Genomic DNA, 14,880 nt, shown 5'->3' on the forward strand with positions numbered 1-14,880 from the left:
TCAGCAAATTCAATAGATGCCTTTAGGTTTTCTTTAGCCTCATGGTACAAAACCTTAAGGATATGTCAGTTCTTTAACAATACCTAATGAGGAAAATACTTTTTTGTTACCTATACTATTATTAAGTTTGTGATTAGGTTGGTGTCATGAGTCAACTTGATACCAACTCGGTCAAGGAAATCACCAAAAAAAATTATATTTGAAACATGTAAAATATAGTATTATAAGGTATTTTTGTATTTTCATACTTTATATAAAAATTAATAAAAAATAACTTTAAATTAAGAAAATATGCAAACTATATGATTTAAACTCAAAACATTAAGAATCTTAAACTTTGCCATCCAACAAAAATCTCATCATTGTTTAATATGACAATCTTTAACATAAAATTTATTTTCCACCCTCTTCGTGTTCTATGTATCTTTACTTCTTTACCAATATTAAGTCATTTATCGAGTTTTGTGTCACAAGTTAAGTGACACCAACTAATTTGGATAAATTATTAATTAACCCTTTCATATTTGTAATTTATATTATTACAAGGGTACTTTTCTCTTTTTATATTTTTAAAGAAAACCAATAAAACTTTTGCATATAAAGAGATTTTAACCCATTTCACCAACATCAATAGCACCTCGACTTTAATACTTCAACTAAAACTTTATTAATAGAATCATTTATGGAGTTGGTGTCACAAATCAACTCAACACCAACTCAAAATTGATGCAAGCTTTTTAAAGTAAGTTAGTACTCTACCTATGATTCAATTGTTAAATAACCATTTCATAACTCTATTTTTAATGTTGAAATTTTCTTTCACCAACATGATAACATTTTTACATTTTGATAACATGTTAAATAATGCTTTCGTGCTATAGAAAAATGTTCATACGAGTAAAAAAAATAGAGTGCATTTAATATTCTTAATTACATGTATTTCCTTATTTAAATTTATTTTCACTCCCAATTTAAATTAATTTGTTTCATTTAATATTTAAAACTCTTGATAAATTTAAATGAATAAGTTTGATTGAACTTATCTATTTAATAAAAATAAATTTGATTTCCATGTTTTACTTTAAGCTTAAACTATTTGTACACAAGTTTCAAATTCAGAGAACAACCAAAATATAACAAGCAAAGTAATTATAAGGATGACCATAGAGTGGGTTGCTAAATTTATCACCACTTCACAGTTGGCACACGTTGCTTTATCACTTGTCCTGTAACATTAAAATTAACAGTTCTAATCTCTAACCCTAGCTTACTTTTCTGGCATCGAGGCTCCATATGACATTTAAATTCCTTTTAAAAGTTCATCATTAATTAAGTTTTAATTAGAGAATCTAGATTTCAAGTCAATTTAAAGAATAAAGGTATCGGAATATATACTAGATTACTATTCCTTTTTAACTTCAAAGTCTTCGTATATCAAAACTTCTCGTGACTTTTGCATCCTAATATTATTTATTTTATATTAAATTTAACTTCTTTTCAATTTAATCATTTCTCAAGATGAACTAATACTTCATAATATAACTCACTTCACCTTCATATTGTTGTTACTAAATTAATTCTCAATATATGTATATATATACTTTTACTTATTTATTTTCTAATTTAAGACTTAATTCAATAATTTTCCAAACTTTTCATTTAACCACTTATATAATTATTTTCTTCATTTCCACTCCTGTATTTTTTAGAATTTATTAAACAGGACCTATTTTTCAATATTACAAATTTTACAAACAGTCCATAAAATTTTAGTTTTGCAGTTTTTACAAATTGGTCCCTGAAGTTCGATTTTTACTGTTTTATGATTTTAGTCCTTAAAAACAGAATCTGTTTCTTCCAAAAACAGCCCAGAATTCCCAGATTTTTATAAGTCAGTCCCCTTTTCTCAAATTTCCAGATTTTAAAATCTTTACAATTTAGTCCCTATAACATAGAGGTGTAAATGGGTCGGGTCGGGTTCGGGCCATGCCTAATCATGATATTAACATACTTTATTCTTGCTCAAGCCGGGCCCGACCCAAAATTTGGGCCTAAAATTTTGCCCCCACCCATATTTACAAAATACTAACCCAAGCCAATTTTATGCCCACCCATATTATTTTTAATTTTTTAAAAAAATAATATTTATATTTTTTTATTTTAATATTTAATAATTTTATACATTTTTTTATTTATTGAAAATTTTTATATAGTCATCTTAACATTTTTTTAATGTTTACATTAGAGTAGTATTATATATTTAGTATAGGTTTATTTTTTTCATGTGTTCTAAATTACATAATATATATATAAATAACATAATATAAAGTATTATAAATTTAAAATGGGCCAGGCCAAGCTCGAGGCTTGAATGTTCGAGCCCAACCCATATTTTAAAGGGGCCTAATTTTTTTGCCCAATCCCATTTTTCGGGCTTGTTTTTTTACCCAAACCCTCTCGAATTTTGGATGGACCTTCGAGCCTAAACAGATAACCCAACCCATGGACAAGTCTGCTATAACATCAATCATTATCTCATAATGTTCTCTTTTATAAGTTTTCAAATAAAAAACCATACATAACAATTAATATTTAAATTTTAGATTTCCACATTTCAATTCTTAAATTTTGAACTTTTAGAAAATTTTCAATTTAGTTCTTTTAATCTAAAACATGTTAATTTAAGTATAATTTTTCAATATATCATATTCTCATAGTCTTATCATAAAAATCCAAAATTTAATCTCTCTATTTAAATCCTTAATTTCAAATTTTAGCCAAATTTACAATTTACTCATTACTTCATTTTTATCAAATTAATCACTTTAACAGATAATTTTTCAATTTACTCATCCAAATAATAATCAAAATAAATATTTACAACTTTCAACATCACAAATGCACAATTTATCAGTCACACTAATAAAATTTGCATTACAAATTTTCATAATTAAACAACTCACACTTGCTTTTAGTTATTCACTTAAAATCATTCATCAATTATTCTTAAAATTATTCACCATTCTCTGCATACATAAACATTATATTTTCTTTATTTAGAACATGAAAATAATTATACAAAATTAATTCTTACAATATCTCATCAATTTAAACACTCAAATAAACGTAACATAATAATTAAAACCACTTAGCTTAATTTCTTGACTACATTCTTTCTCACACTTCCATCTTCATCTTCAAGCCTTGACACCTTGATTTCCTAACTTCTCTTTAACTTCCTTCACTTCCAACTCCAATTTCTTACTTCCAAAATGATAATCGAACTCTCTAGGATCCCTACTTCATTTTTCCTTTTTGGTGATTATAGAAATTTTCATGAATTTTGGATGAAAATAGTAAATTTAATGGAAAATGACTAAATTACATAAAGTGCAAAATTTTGTTCTTCTCCCTTTCATGGACGTTAAGAGCTTTTGAAAGTATGAAGACTTCCTTTATAATTATCATATATATTAAAATAATAATTAAATAATAAAATATCACCAACATAATAATTATAATCTAAGGGTTCATATCCCTTTTCTTAATCTTCAAGTAAATCCAATAGCCTTGATTCATCCATACACTCAAGGGTATTGTAGTAAATTCTTAAAATTATTTTTCTTGCAAAAGGACCATTTTGTTCTTGAAACTTTTTATATTTACAATTTTGTTATTCACACTTTTGGAAAAATGACAATTTTAGTCACTAAAATTTTTCTATTTTTCACTTTAAACCCTTAAATTTTGAGTATTTACGATTTGGCCCCATTACTCTTCAATTTTTTATAATTTAGTCCTTCAAATCATTATCTCACAACAGATTTCTTGTTTTAAGTTCCTTCAATATCCGATACTCTTTTCTACTAACATTGATAATTCACATTTTATTTACTTTAAGAAATCTTAACACATATATTCCAGAGTTTACTCTTCTTACTACTAAGGGAACTTTAAAAATGTTACATGCCCCGCTCCACTATGTACGTATAGTCTTAAAAACCACTATCACCTCCATGAATGTTAGATACATCCATCTCCCACCCCAACATGCTCTATTTCAATTTAATTTCTGTACTTATCTTTAATCTTTTAAATCTTTTTAAAGTCGAGTAAACATCTAAATATAATTCTTTAAAAAATTATTTAAACATAAAATATATGAATTTTCTTCTATAATATTTTGTTACATTTTTACCTTATATATACAAAGAAAAAAAATAGTAATTTCATATAGTGACGAGACGAAACGAAAAAAGTGGTTATTATAACTACTTCATACGCAAGGTCCAAAATAAAAAATTCATCCTAGTCCACTCCATCCACAATTTTTTTTTAAATCTACTTTATTCGAAGGGAATCAATTTAAAATTGATCTCACAGCTTCAAATTTTGTCATCCCAAATAACCATAAATCTCATCCCCAACCTAGAAAAATAATAAAGAATTAAAAAAAATTACTATAATAGCTTACCAAACCCCAAATCGTGTTACATTGAAACCATCATTTCCTATAGGGTTTTTTTTTTTTTATTTTTTATTTTTATCTTACAACCAGTAAATTGTGCAACTCAACATAGCACCATACACTCAGATAAACACCAAAATGAAGAAATCAAAGGTTAAAAAATAAGGAACAATAGAAGATCACACAAATCGGTTAAATGGCTTTCTTCCAACCGTAGCAGGCATTGAAACGGTTGAATCCACACTCAAATTACCTATAGATTGAAGCGATTGGTTCTTATCTAAACCCTTTTGAGAGCTTGAATCCTTGCCTGAAAACAAAGACCCTTTGCTCCACTTGAATGATCCTATCCCTTGTGTCAAAGGGAATGAAACCCGCCTCTTCGATGACTCGCTTCCTGGAGTCCCCATGAACATCTCCTTCAGATTGCTGTTGGCTCTTGCTTTGGCCTTCGCTGAAACTGTTGGTGTCATGTAATTTGGAACTGAAAATGGTGGGCAGCTAGTAAGGCTGTCATCATCCTTCAAGGGCAAGTCGAATGGCGAATCCGCTCCACTAGCTCTCGGTCTTGAATATTTTGACAATCCTGAACTGCTTCCTTGTAGGATTCTACTAGGTGGAGTTTGCATAGGTCGTGTAGTTGATCTTGTAGATTTCGGTGTTGGAGTGTCCATATTGTCAAACATAAATTGATGTTGCTTGCTGCTCAATGGCGGTTTTGGACTAGGCTTCAATTCGGAATTTGGCCTTGGTGGTGTAAGCGGGAAATTCTTAATGCCTTGGCTTTCAGGAGTGTTGCTAGAAGATAGCTGACGTTCTAACCAGTTCCACCACCATGGAAATCCACGAGTGCGAATGTCTGCGTGAACTGGTTTTGGAGTAGTTTTCCATAGCTGTATGGAGAAAGGTAAATCAACGGTAGTTAGGCTTATACAAGTCAAACTAAATGGAGATGAATGCTAAGGTTTGATTAGATTTGACATTCAACCCTATCAATGTTGGACGTAAAATATTCAGAAGCCAAGTCACACTTCAGATGATCATTCGAGATCGCTTCATCAGTTTAATTCCCATAGGAAATTATACACCAATACGACAGAAAAACTAGAATGCTTAACCAACAGAGGGGTCCATTGAAGGACAAAGTATTGTTTCAACTAGCAGCTTTCAGCAAAAAGATATGCTGAAAATATGAGTTTATACACTAACCATCCTGCATGATCCAACTGAAACTGGATTTGGGGTAGTAAAAATACCTGGTGGGAATATGCATAGGCCATGGCTCTCTCTCTCTTGATGACTGCCTCTACCTTCCTCTGCATTCTTGCCTCGATTTCTTCTTTTGGTAGCACACTATCATCCCAGTCTTCATTGCCTGCCTCGGACTGATCCAATGCTCAACTAAGTTACTCATTTTAACAGGAATATAAAGAGTAAATATGTACGAAACAGGCATGAATTATCTCCAAGTTTCACCAAGTTTCCTGAGGTCTTATGAGACTAGAAAGAAGAGTATATGCAACCAGAAATGAAACAAATGAAAACTTACTGCCTGACTGAAGGCCAATTTACCCAAGGTACTCTCCACTTCTTTATCATTCTTAAAATGAACCTCTTGTCGTGCTTGGTTTTCTAACATCTGGATCCGGCGTGACTGAATCTGAGACTGTATTCGCACCAAAAGCTGCATACGTTTCATTGCAGTTGAAGTTTGACGTTTCACGTTTTGACCTCTAACAACTCCTTGAAGCCTCACAAGGCCTTTCCAAGCTCGAAAACTTCTCCTCGCCTGTATTATGAGTTCCAAGATAATCAATCTGGGAATCAACTATTGATGCAAGACAAATCAATGCAAAGGACTCTACTGTGTATCATCATACAACATGATATCACCAACAACTAAGAGCAATGCGATTAACTGTTTTCCCAAGGAAACTTCAGCCATTACTGAGCCCATTAGAAAGTTGTTCATAGCAAATGGCTTTTAACCTTTCTACCTATAAAGGTTTTAAGGGGAATTATGTTCATTTATAATATGTGAGTGGAGGGGAAAGTGACTAAATATAGACCAGACTTGCACAAACAATAATATCCCACATCAGTACTTGTCATAAGTCCTTAAAATATGAAATCTTTAACAGATTAATTCTGCTGAACTATTATTCAGTTTATGGCCATATAATTTGTCATTGTTTGTCTATTCAAAACCTGTTGCCTCCATGAAATTTGCACTTTGAAATCTTTTGTTAATAAGAAAAGTGAAGATTTACCATATAACCTCTATAGGCTGCTTGAATTTTCGTAGCAGAAGCATGATGATTCCTTAAAGTTGGTTCTGGTCGAGGACGGACGACCTTAGGTGGAGCAGCTCTTGGAGAAGCAGCTCGTGGAGGGGAAACGGTTCTTGGAGAAGCAGCCCTCGGGGAAGCAATCCTAGGAGAGGCAATCCTCTGTGAAGGAACTCTTGGAGAAGCATCTTTATGAGGCACAAAAGGTGGTGTCGTTGGCTGCTCTGGAGGTGTTGGAGGCCTGAATACTAGTTTATGCTCTCTTTCAGCCTCCCCAAGAATTTTCTCAATACTGCTGGGTTCTCTAAAGAGGGGAATAAAGGAATTGGTTTCTCCATGCCTTAATTTTCCTAGGCCTTTCTTCTTCTTTTCTTTACCACTTCGTTTATCCGATTCCTGAAGGATTTAACCATAGAAAAACAGAAGGCGTCTTCTCAATAACATTTAGGTAGAAAAAGGTTCATTCTTTACAAGAACTAAATCCAGAGTGCTTCTTACGATGCATGAGATACATTTGATCTATGAAACAAACACATTGACTTCAAGAGCTGACTATGCAACAAAAATGTCTTCAATCAGAAATTTCACTCTCCAAAGGCAACTAATTCTACCCATTTCTATTTTGACATCTTTCCAAATGCCGGGTTCTTTTGTTTACCTAATCAGCAATCACAACTATCTGCTGGATGTTTGAACCTTATACACAAAATGTAAGTTTTTCTCTAACAAAAATATGAGATAGATGATGAAATTAAACAATAAAAAACATCTACAATTAGTACGTTCTTTTCATATAGTTAATCAAAACCATAGACAAAGTAGCGAAGTCCATATGCACCTAGTTAAAAATACGAACTTACATTACTTAGCTTTTCCTTGGAGTGTGGTATGAAAACCCTTTTAATTGCAGAAAACCAACTTCCTTTCTTTCCCATACTGCCAGCATTACTTTGTTGGTCTAAGCATGTGAAGAAACAGAATAACCAAAAAAAGCCAGCAAATCCACTCGTGCAAGGGCCAAAACGACGGTCCTATCTGGAGTCGTAAAGAGATGCATAAGATCTAATGTAATTACAGTGCTATACAGCATAGTGTCCATCATGAAAGATAAGGATGAAAAACAATGCATTAATCAAAACATTTAATGTTTCATGCAGATTCTAAAATTCAAGTTTTCAACCATGAAATCTGATTAAAATGCTTGATAAGCGTTATGACTTGGAAACTTTTCAGGCTTTTCATGATGCAAAAGTTCTTAAATAAAGAACAAATGTTACGACATGGAAACTTTTGTAAACACAATAACAAGTAAATTAGCTTGATTATTCATAAGGATAAGGTCCCAAAACTACTCATTAAAAGAGAATTAAAACTTCTCACAAAGGAGGCTATAGGCCTGAAACTAAGGTCATCCACCACCATGAATGAATCGAACAAAAAGCAAAATGAAAAGAACAGATGACACGAGAAGAAACAGGGGAATTTTGGTATGGTGATTCAGAATTCGGTGTAAGTTGAACGAAAAACAGCCTCCATATTCTCACAGGATATAAGTAAATTGGGTTTAACCCACCAGTTTGTTTCTTATGGTTCCAAGTTAAGCTCAAAACATTTCAGTCCAAGTATAGAAACCCTTGCAGACATATACAAGCAGGCATGAAAGTCCATTTGTTTTGTTAATCACCCATGAAAGATAATTTTGTCACTTTTTATATAATTAAAATAATAGTACAGAAATCCTTGACAATCAGCATAAACTTCCTCTCCGCAGAAATTTTTCCTTCTGGGAAGCTTGAGTTCTCCTAGTAGAAACCCCACAAAAAAAGTTCACCATAAATACTCAAATGCTAGAGATTTTTTATTTTCAGAAACTCCTGGTTTTGAGAACATATAATACTTGCCATGGAGAGGGGGGGGGGGATCTGTGTTGTTTAAAGCTTAAAAGACAACAATTAATTCTCCAACAAAACATCTGACACTCGTACAGAAAAGATCCAAAGACAGGAAAATTTTAATACTAAAAGTTTACTACCTTAAAGAAAAGCTCACTTTTTGAAAATTATAGTTTTCTACTCCTTCCCCAAGAACATAATTAACACAGAGCCAAAAGAAAAAAGATTACCTTTGATCATGAACAACATAATTGACAAAAGCCCAAAACTTTATATAAACAAAAATGCTAAAAAAACTAAAACATACGCGTAATGTACCTTTAAGAGAGAGCTTCAAACTTCCAAATTCTGCAAGAACCCTTCAAAAAGCTAAGTTATGAGAAGCTACAAAAAGAAGAACAGCAGCAAACAGCCTCCATCTATCCCATACAACATTGTTGTTTCAAATAATCTTTTTCTTGGTCCTAGCCTTTTTATCTAACACATGGGGGAGAGTTTCTATTTTGTTTCTTTCTACTCACTATTGTAATGTTTCTTACCTTTCCAAACACAAATTCTTTAACCTTTTTTGTTTCCCTTGGGTGGGTATGGAAATGTCCAACTTTTTCATTTTTTTTTCTTTTGCCACCTTTTTTTAACTTTTGGTGGCTGTGTACATGTTTTTAAAAGAAAGAAATCATCAAAGGGGTTGCTGCAGTTGATGATGATGATCACATTCATATCAGAAAACGAGTATAAGAAAGGGAAGGGTTGAGAGAAAAAGGGTTGCCCACTTTTTCACTCAATGTGCCAAACTTCAACCACCTTTACTTGAATAGGAAGACTATTTGGACAGCAACCATGCCCACTCACTGATTTAAACGGTTAGGTTTGGTACTCTTTCAATTCTTTTTTTCCTTAACCATTAATGTTGTAAATATAAATTTTATATTAAAATGTATTTCACATACCAGACATGCTTCAAGTGTGAACTATCTGTCTGGTCTGATAGGTTTGACCTGCAAGGAGAAACACGAAGATTTTTCGAGTTTCTGTCTGAGATTCGCAACCATGGATACCTCCGCTTGCCCGAGTCTCAAGCCTTGGAGAAAATGGTCAAATGATAAATGCCATTTTATCTTACCAATATTCTTTTAAGTCCCTTTTTTACTCATACCTACCTCATTTATTGACCTGGTTTCTATTTTATCGCTACTTTGATTTTCTTTTAAGCTCAAACAGACAGTAAGAAAGAATGTTTTCTTCTGATTAATGAATCTTATTTTTGGATATTATTTAGTTTTCTAGATTTTATGAAAAACCAAATTTATTTTGGTAATAATAATGATCCATGCACTACTGTAAAGGAAACTTGGCAGCCCACAACTATCTCAAGTTACCTTAGTCTTTGGTAAAGTGAAATTAATAAGATTATCAATGGCATTGCCAACGTGCAATAGAGGAGGAGCGTGTTCAACACTTGCTATTTATTGCAGTGGAGCTACAAATAGTAAACCTACTCAAGCATTAACTTTTGTCTCGTAATAAAATGAAGAAACTGATAATGTGGGGGTGATCCTCATAGGAGAGGATGAAAATACAATTATTCGTCCTTGATTTATAAAATTAGAGAAGGGAAAGTGGTTGTTGCAGGAAAGCATTGTGGTGCATAGCTCACAAAGAATGGTAAGTGTGATATAGATGAAATAACTACTATCCTTTATTTATAAGCTCAGCATATGGTTTTTTGTTTACACTTTAGAGTGCCGTGTAAGCAACTTGATTGTACGGATTTTGTTACTTGTTTGATTTACCACTCCAAATTTTATTTTTTAATAACAATGTGTTGAATACTTCATTTATTTATGGGATAAATCATTCTTTTAATTTTTGGCAACTATTCTCATAATGGGATTTAAAATTTATTTATTCAAGTTAAGCTTTAAATTTGATGATTTTTTTACATTGGACCTCAACTTCTTTTTTTTTCAAGTTTGATCCTGAACTTGATATTTATTCCCACGTTGGCACTTAAAATTTTTTTTAATCCAAGTTAGTCTTTAATAGTTCTTTGAAAATTCTAAAGTCTAGGTTTCAATGTGAAAATAATTATCAAGTTCAGATCCTAATATGAGAACAATTGTCTAGTTTAAGAACTAACTTAGACAAAAAAAAACAATTCAAACCCCAATATGGGAATAGTTGCCTAGTTCATACCCCAATGTTTGAACAATTATCAAATTCAAGACTTAACTTTGACACACACAAAAAAAGTTAAAGTTCCAATTGAGAATAATTACCAAGTTTAGGCCCCAAATAATGATTTAACCCTTTATTTATTTTTCTTTTATGACTATATCATCCTTTAAAATCTTACCTTTATTCTTTATTTACTCTACATTCTCTTTCTTTTTTTTTTGAGTTTTTTTCTGAATCTTCCTCCTCTTTGTCTGGTAATTCTATTTTTCTAACATCTAACATTCAAATTGAAACATTCATGTAATTTATTCCAAGCATTTTATAGGTGTATTCAAAATCATTTAAAATTTAATGTCATTTAAGATAAAATGAAGTGTTTAAGAGTAACGATAAATAGAGTTGACAAAATAGACTCGAGCCCGAAAATTTGCTTGTGTCAATCTAAGCTCGTAAAGATCTAAATTTGAGAAAATTTAACCCCATAATTATCCAAGCCCAAGAAATCCAAACCCCAAAAAATTTGTGTCCGATCAAAATTTGAGCCTAATAAAGCTCAAGCTTGAAGAATCCGAGCCTGAAAAATCCTAAGCCTAAGGCCGACTCGAGCTTGAGCTCAAACTCGAAACCAATTCGAGCTAAAACCCGAGATAGATCTAATCTAAAATCTGAAAAGGTCCAAATTTATAACGAAACAATCATTAATAATTAGGTTAAAATATACCATAAGTCCTTGTACTCTTCACAAATTTAGAATTTAGTTCTTATACTTTTATTTCCAAAAATTTAGTCTCTTTACTTTTTAAATTTTAAAAATCAAGTCATATTGTTAATACTATTTTTTTTGTTAAATTTATTAATGTGACATTAATAATTAGGTTAAAAGATGTCACATCAGCATACTTGTCCAAGTGGCATGTCATGTGTTGACTTCTCATTGATTTTGTCAATCGCGTGAGCATCTGTTAATAATCAAGCCGGTCAATAATGGTTTTCATTATCGACAAAGCCTAGTTGAATTGAGGGCTCAATTGAGTACATTCTTTTAAGGGCTTAATTGATTTTCTTTTATTTCTTTACTAAAGACATTTTTTTACCCTTAAGCCTAAATATAATAAATATTTTTAATATTAAAATTTTAATAATAAAATAAAATTATTCAAATACCAATTTAGTAATATAATAAATAATAAAAATTATTCTTACCAATTTAAAAGTTTTTCCAAACTTGTACCTTTTTATATATATATATATATATATATATATATATATTAGATAATAATTCAAATAATTAAAATTTATGTACATACCATATAACTATTAATATTACATACAAATAAACAAAAAAATCATAAAAGTTCATATGCATATTATAGAATAATATTAATTATGTTTATAAATTCTTATATATTATATAATCATAAACATAGCTTGTAATAAACATTTTTAGTTATGTTATATACAATATTTCTATTTAAATAAAACATCTATATAAAATTTATGTTTTATATGAAGCAAATTTGTTTTGTAACACTATACCCAAACCGATCGTTAAATTCGGGTACTAAATGTCACAATGTATTCGTTACATAACAACATATTTCCAATTTATTTAATTCTATGCTAGACTCAATGCTACGTCCACATACAAATTTGACTTAATCAATTAACTAAGCAAAGCATTTTCATAAATGAACATCGTATGAAATCTCTTATTATACGATTAACTAAGTAGAAAAATGTTCTTTACAACATACCCATCTACTGAATATACCTATATATGTAATTTTAACAAGTTGAATTTTGCTTCATTACATATTCAATCCCAGAGGCATAGCCTCTAAGGGCGCCACTCTATATGCATGATACAGCTTCAAAGAAACCTACATAGATTTCGCAAGGTCTAGCTTGGTCCCTTCTCATAGCTTTCATAACAGCCTTCGATCTTGCATTTAAGGCAAACCACTCATAAGTTCGAATGAACTTAGTGAGATTCCATATATAAATTATTAAATAATAGCGTATTGATGTTACAAGCAACAAGGATTAATGCATGTAAATAACTCCTTAAGTTTCATATAAGCTCTCGCAATTTGGTTGGCGTGGTCGACACCTATACGCTCTTCTTGAACAAACTGTTGATGGGTACATCTGTGGCAGAATTTCTCTAAGTTGTATGTGCCTCGACGACTCTTACAAGAGACTTAAACTTCATCTCAGATTTATAGCCTTTCTTTTCTAATAAACTTGTTAGATATCTCATCTCGTATCATTGGTTAACTTTGGCTGACTAGTACATACTTTATTGTAATGACAGATTCTTACCCTAATTCCTTCATTCTACGTCAAATTCAAAATCTACTTACTGTATTATCCAGTCATCCACTTCCTTGTAATTTAACTTGTGTGTATACCATTTTTAGAGGGAACCTATTTACTTCCATTCTCGTATGTAGCCTTCGAATATAAGATTTGGTGGATATTTAAGCACTACTCTTTCCTTGCGAAGCTGTACCTATAAGATAGTCTTATTGGACTTTCCCTCTTCAAGATAGTATACATAGATATTTATTTAATTAAATAGTCCTAATGGACTTCAAAGCCACCAATAGTCCCTAACAGACTATCTTCATGCTAGATCATGTAAGGTGGACTTCCAATTTATAAGATAGTCTTTAGTGGGCTTCTCAACGCTAGATAGTCCTAACAGACATCCCTTTTCATCCGTTGATTGTTGCGAACATTTCCGTCTTCAAGATAGTCATTGGCGAACATTTCACATAAAAAAGTTCTTAGCGGACTTCCTGCATAAGATAGTCCTTGGTGGACATCTCTTTTTCTGGTGACCCCCTTGTCAAGAAACACTTAGAAATAGGATTTGGAGAATCGTATCACTTTCTCATAACCAATGTTAGCTTGTTTGTTACCTCTAGCGGACTCTTAATAACAAATATATATTTGCAAATATTCTTAAGGATAACCCCATTTTTCCACGTATATCCCCATTCTAGACGTTCTCATATATTCCTCTTGCTTTAGCGTCTTGGCTAGACCCCTTATCAATACACTTGCTAACGTTCCCATACACGCCATAACTATTATGACAGACCTTTTTACTATGCGAGTCATAAAGCAGTTTCCACTTATATGCCCTAGCAGACTTCCCTGTTTACTGTCCTAGCAAACTTCATTTTTTCATAAGGCGAACCTGTCTTTTATTACATCATGTCAAGGCTAGTCGTGGACTTTCAATTCCAAAGAGCCAGTAAACCATTTTCATGGTGTCGTTCCATAGAGCCAGTAGATCATCTCTGTGATGCCACTCCATAGAGCCAGTAGACCATTACCATAATGCTACTCTATAAAGCCAGTAGACCATTGCCATGATGCCACTCCATAAAGCTAGTAGACCATTTATCTAACCAAGCCTCCTTAAATCTCCTTTCAATATGTTCATTCCTCCATTACGCCAATTGATACGAACCAGTGCTCAGAGTTGATTACGAGTTGCATAGATGCTCGATCGTAAATTAAGAAGTGTCGTTAATGAAGGCTGAACAATAGGGTTTCTAGGTTGGTTGGTTTTGTAAATGAGTGATAGGTGAATGTTTTCAGCTGAATGTGATTGTAGAATAAGTTTGAAAGAATGAACAGATATTATATTTAATATCAACCCTACTTTTATATCAACACTTGTTAACGAAATTGGCTAAAAGATAACAAACCAAGACCCGCTATTTGGGGAGATAGGAACCTATGGTATAGGGGTGAACGCGGCACTTGCTGAAAGTGATAAGTTCGAAAAGAAACGGGTTGACGCCACTAGACTAGGCTAGATAAGTCAATCGAGTCTCAAAAGAACGAAGGGAGTTGAATAACTCACTAAGCTTAATATTCATAAAATTTCAAAGTTAAGTAAAATTCAAATCAGTTTACAATGAGCTATTTATAAGCTCACTTAGCTCTAGTCGAATAGTCTCAATTTAATTGCAAATAATTACACTCTAATGTTGACTTAGATTTCAGCTGAAATTAACCAAGAATTAACTTAATGTTC

At 31.9% G+C, this 14,880-nt stretch overlaps 1 protein-coding gene across 2 annotated transcripts; it reads right to left on the reverse strand.

Annotated features, from left to right (window-relative positions):
• Positions 1–4,447: 4,447 nt before the first annotated feature.
• On the reverse strand, positions 4,448–9,711 carry LOC105776820 (protein IQ-DOMAIN 13). Of its 2 annotated transcripts, none has more exons than XM_012599731.2 (7): positions 9,599–9,711; positions 8,967–9,007; positions 7,617–7,791; positions 6,739–7,152; positions 6,018–6,257; positions 5,725–5,853; positions 4,448–5,361 (listed from the first exon to the last, which is right to left on the reverse strand). In XM_012599731.2, exons 3-7 carry the CDS (start codon positions 7,689–7,691, stop codon positions 4,648–4,650), a joined length of 1,572 nt encoding a protein of 523 aa, XP_012455185.1. In that variant the 5' UTR covers positions 7,692–7,791; positions 8,967–9,007; positions 9,599–9,711; the 3' UTR covers positions 4,448–4,647. The 2 variants fall into 2 exon arrangements, with proteins under 2 accessions (XP_012455185.1, XP_052478551.1); XM_052622591.1 differs by having other exon boundaries at positions 8,967–8,996; positions 9,599–9,704.
• Between the last annotated feature and the right edge of the window lie 5,169 nt (positions 9,712–14,880).

Source organism: Gossypium raimondii, chromosome 10 (genome assembly GCF_025698545.1).
Source record: "Gossypium raimondii isolate GPD5lz chromosome 10, ASM2569854v1, whole genome shotgun sequence".
NCBI lineage: Eukaryota > Viridiplantae > Streptophyta > Magnoliopsida > Malvales > Malvaceae > Gossypium > Gossypium raimondii.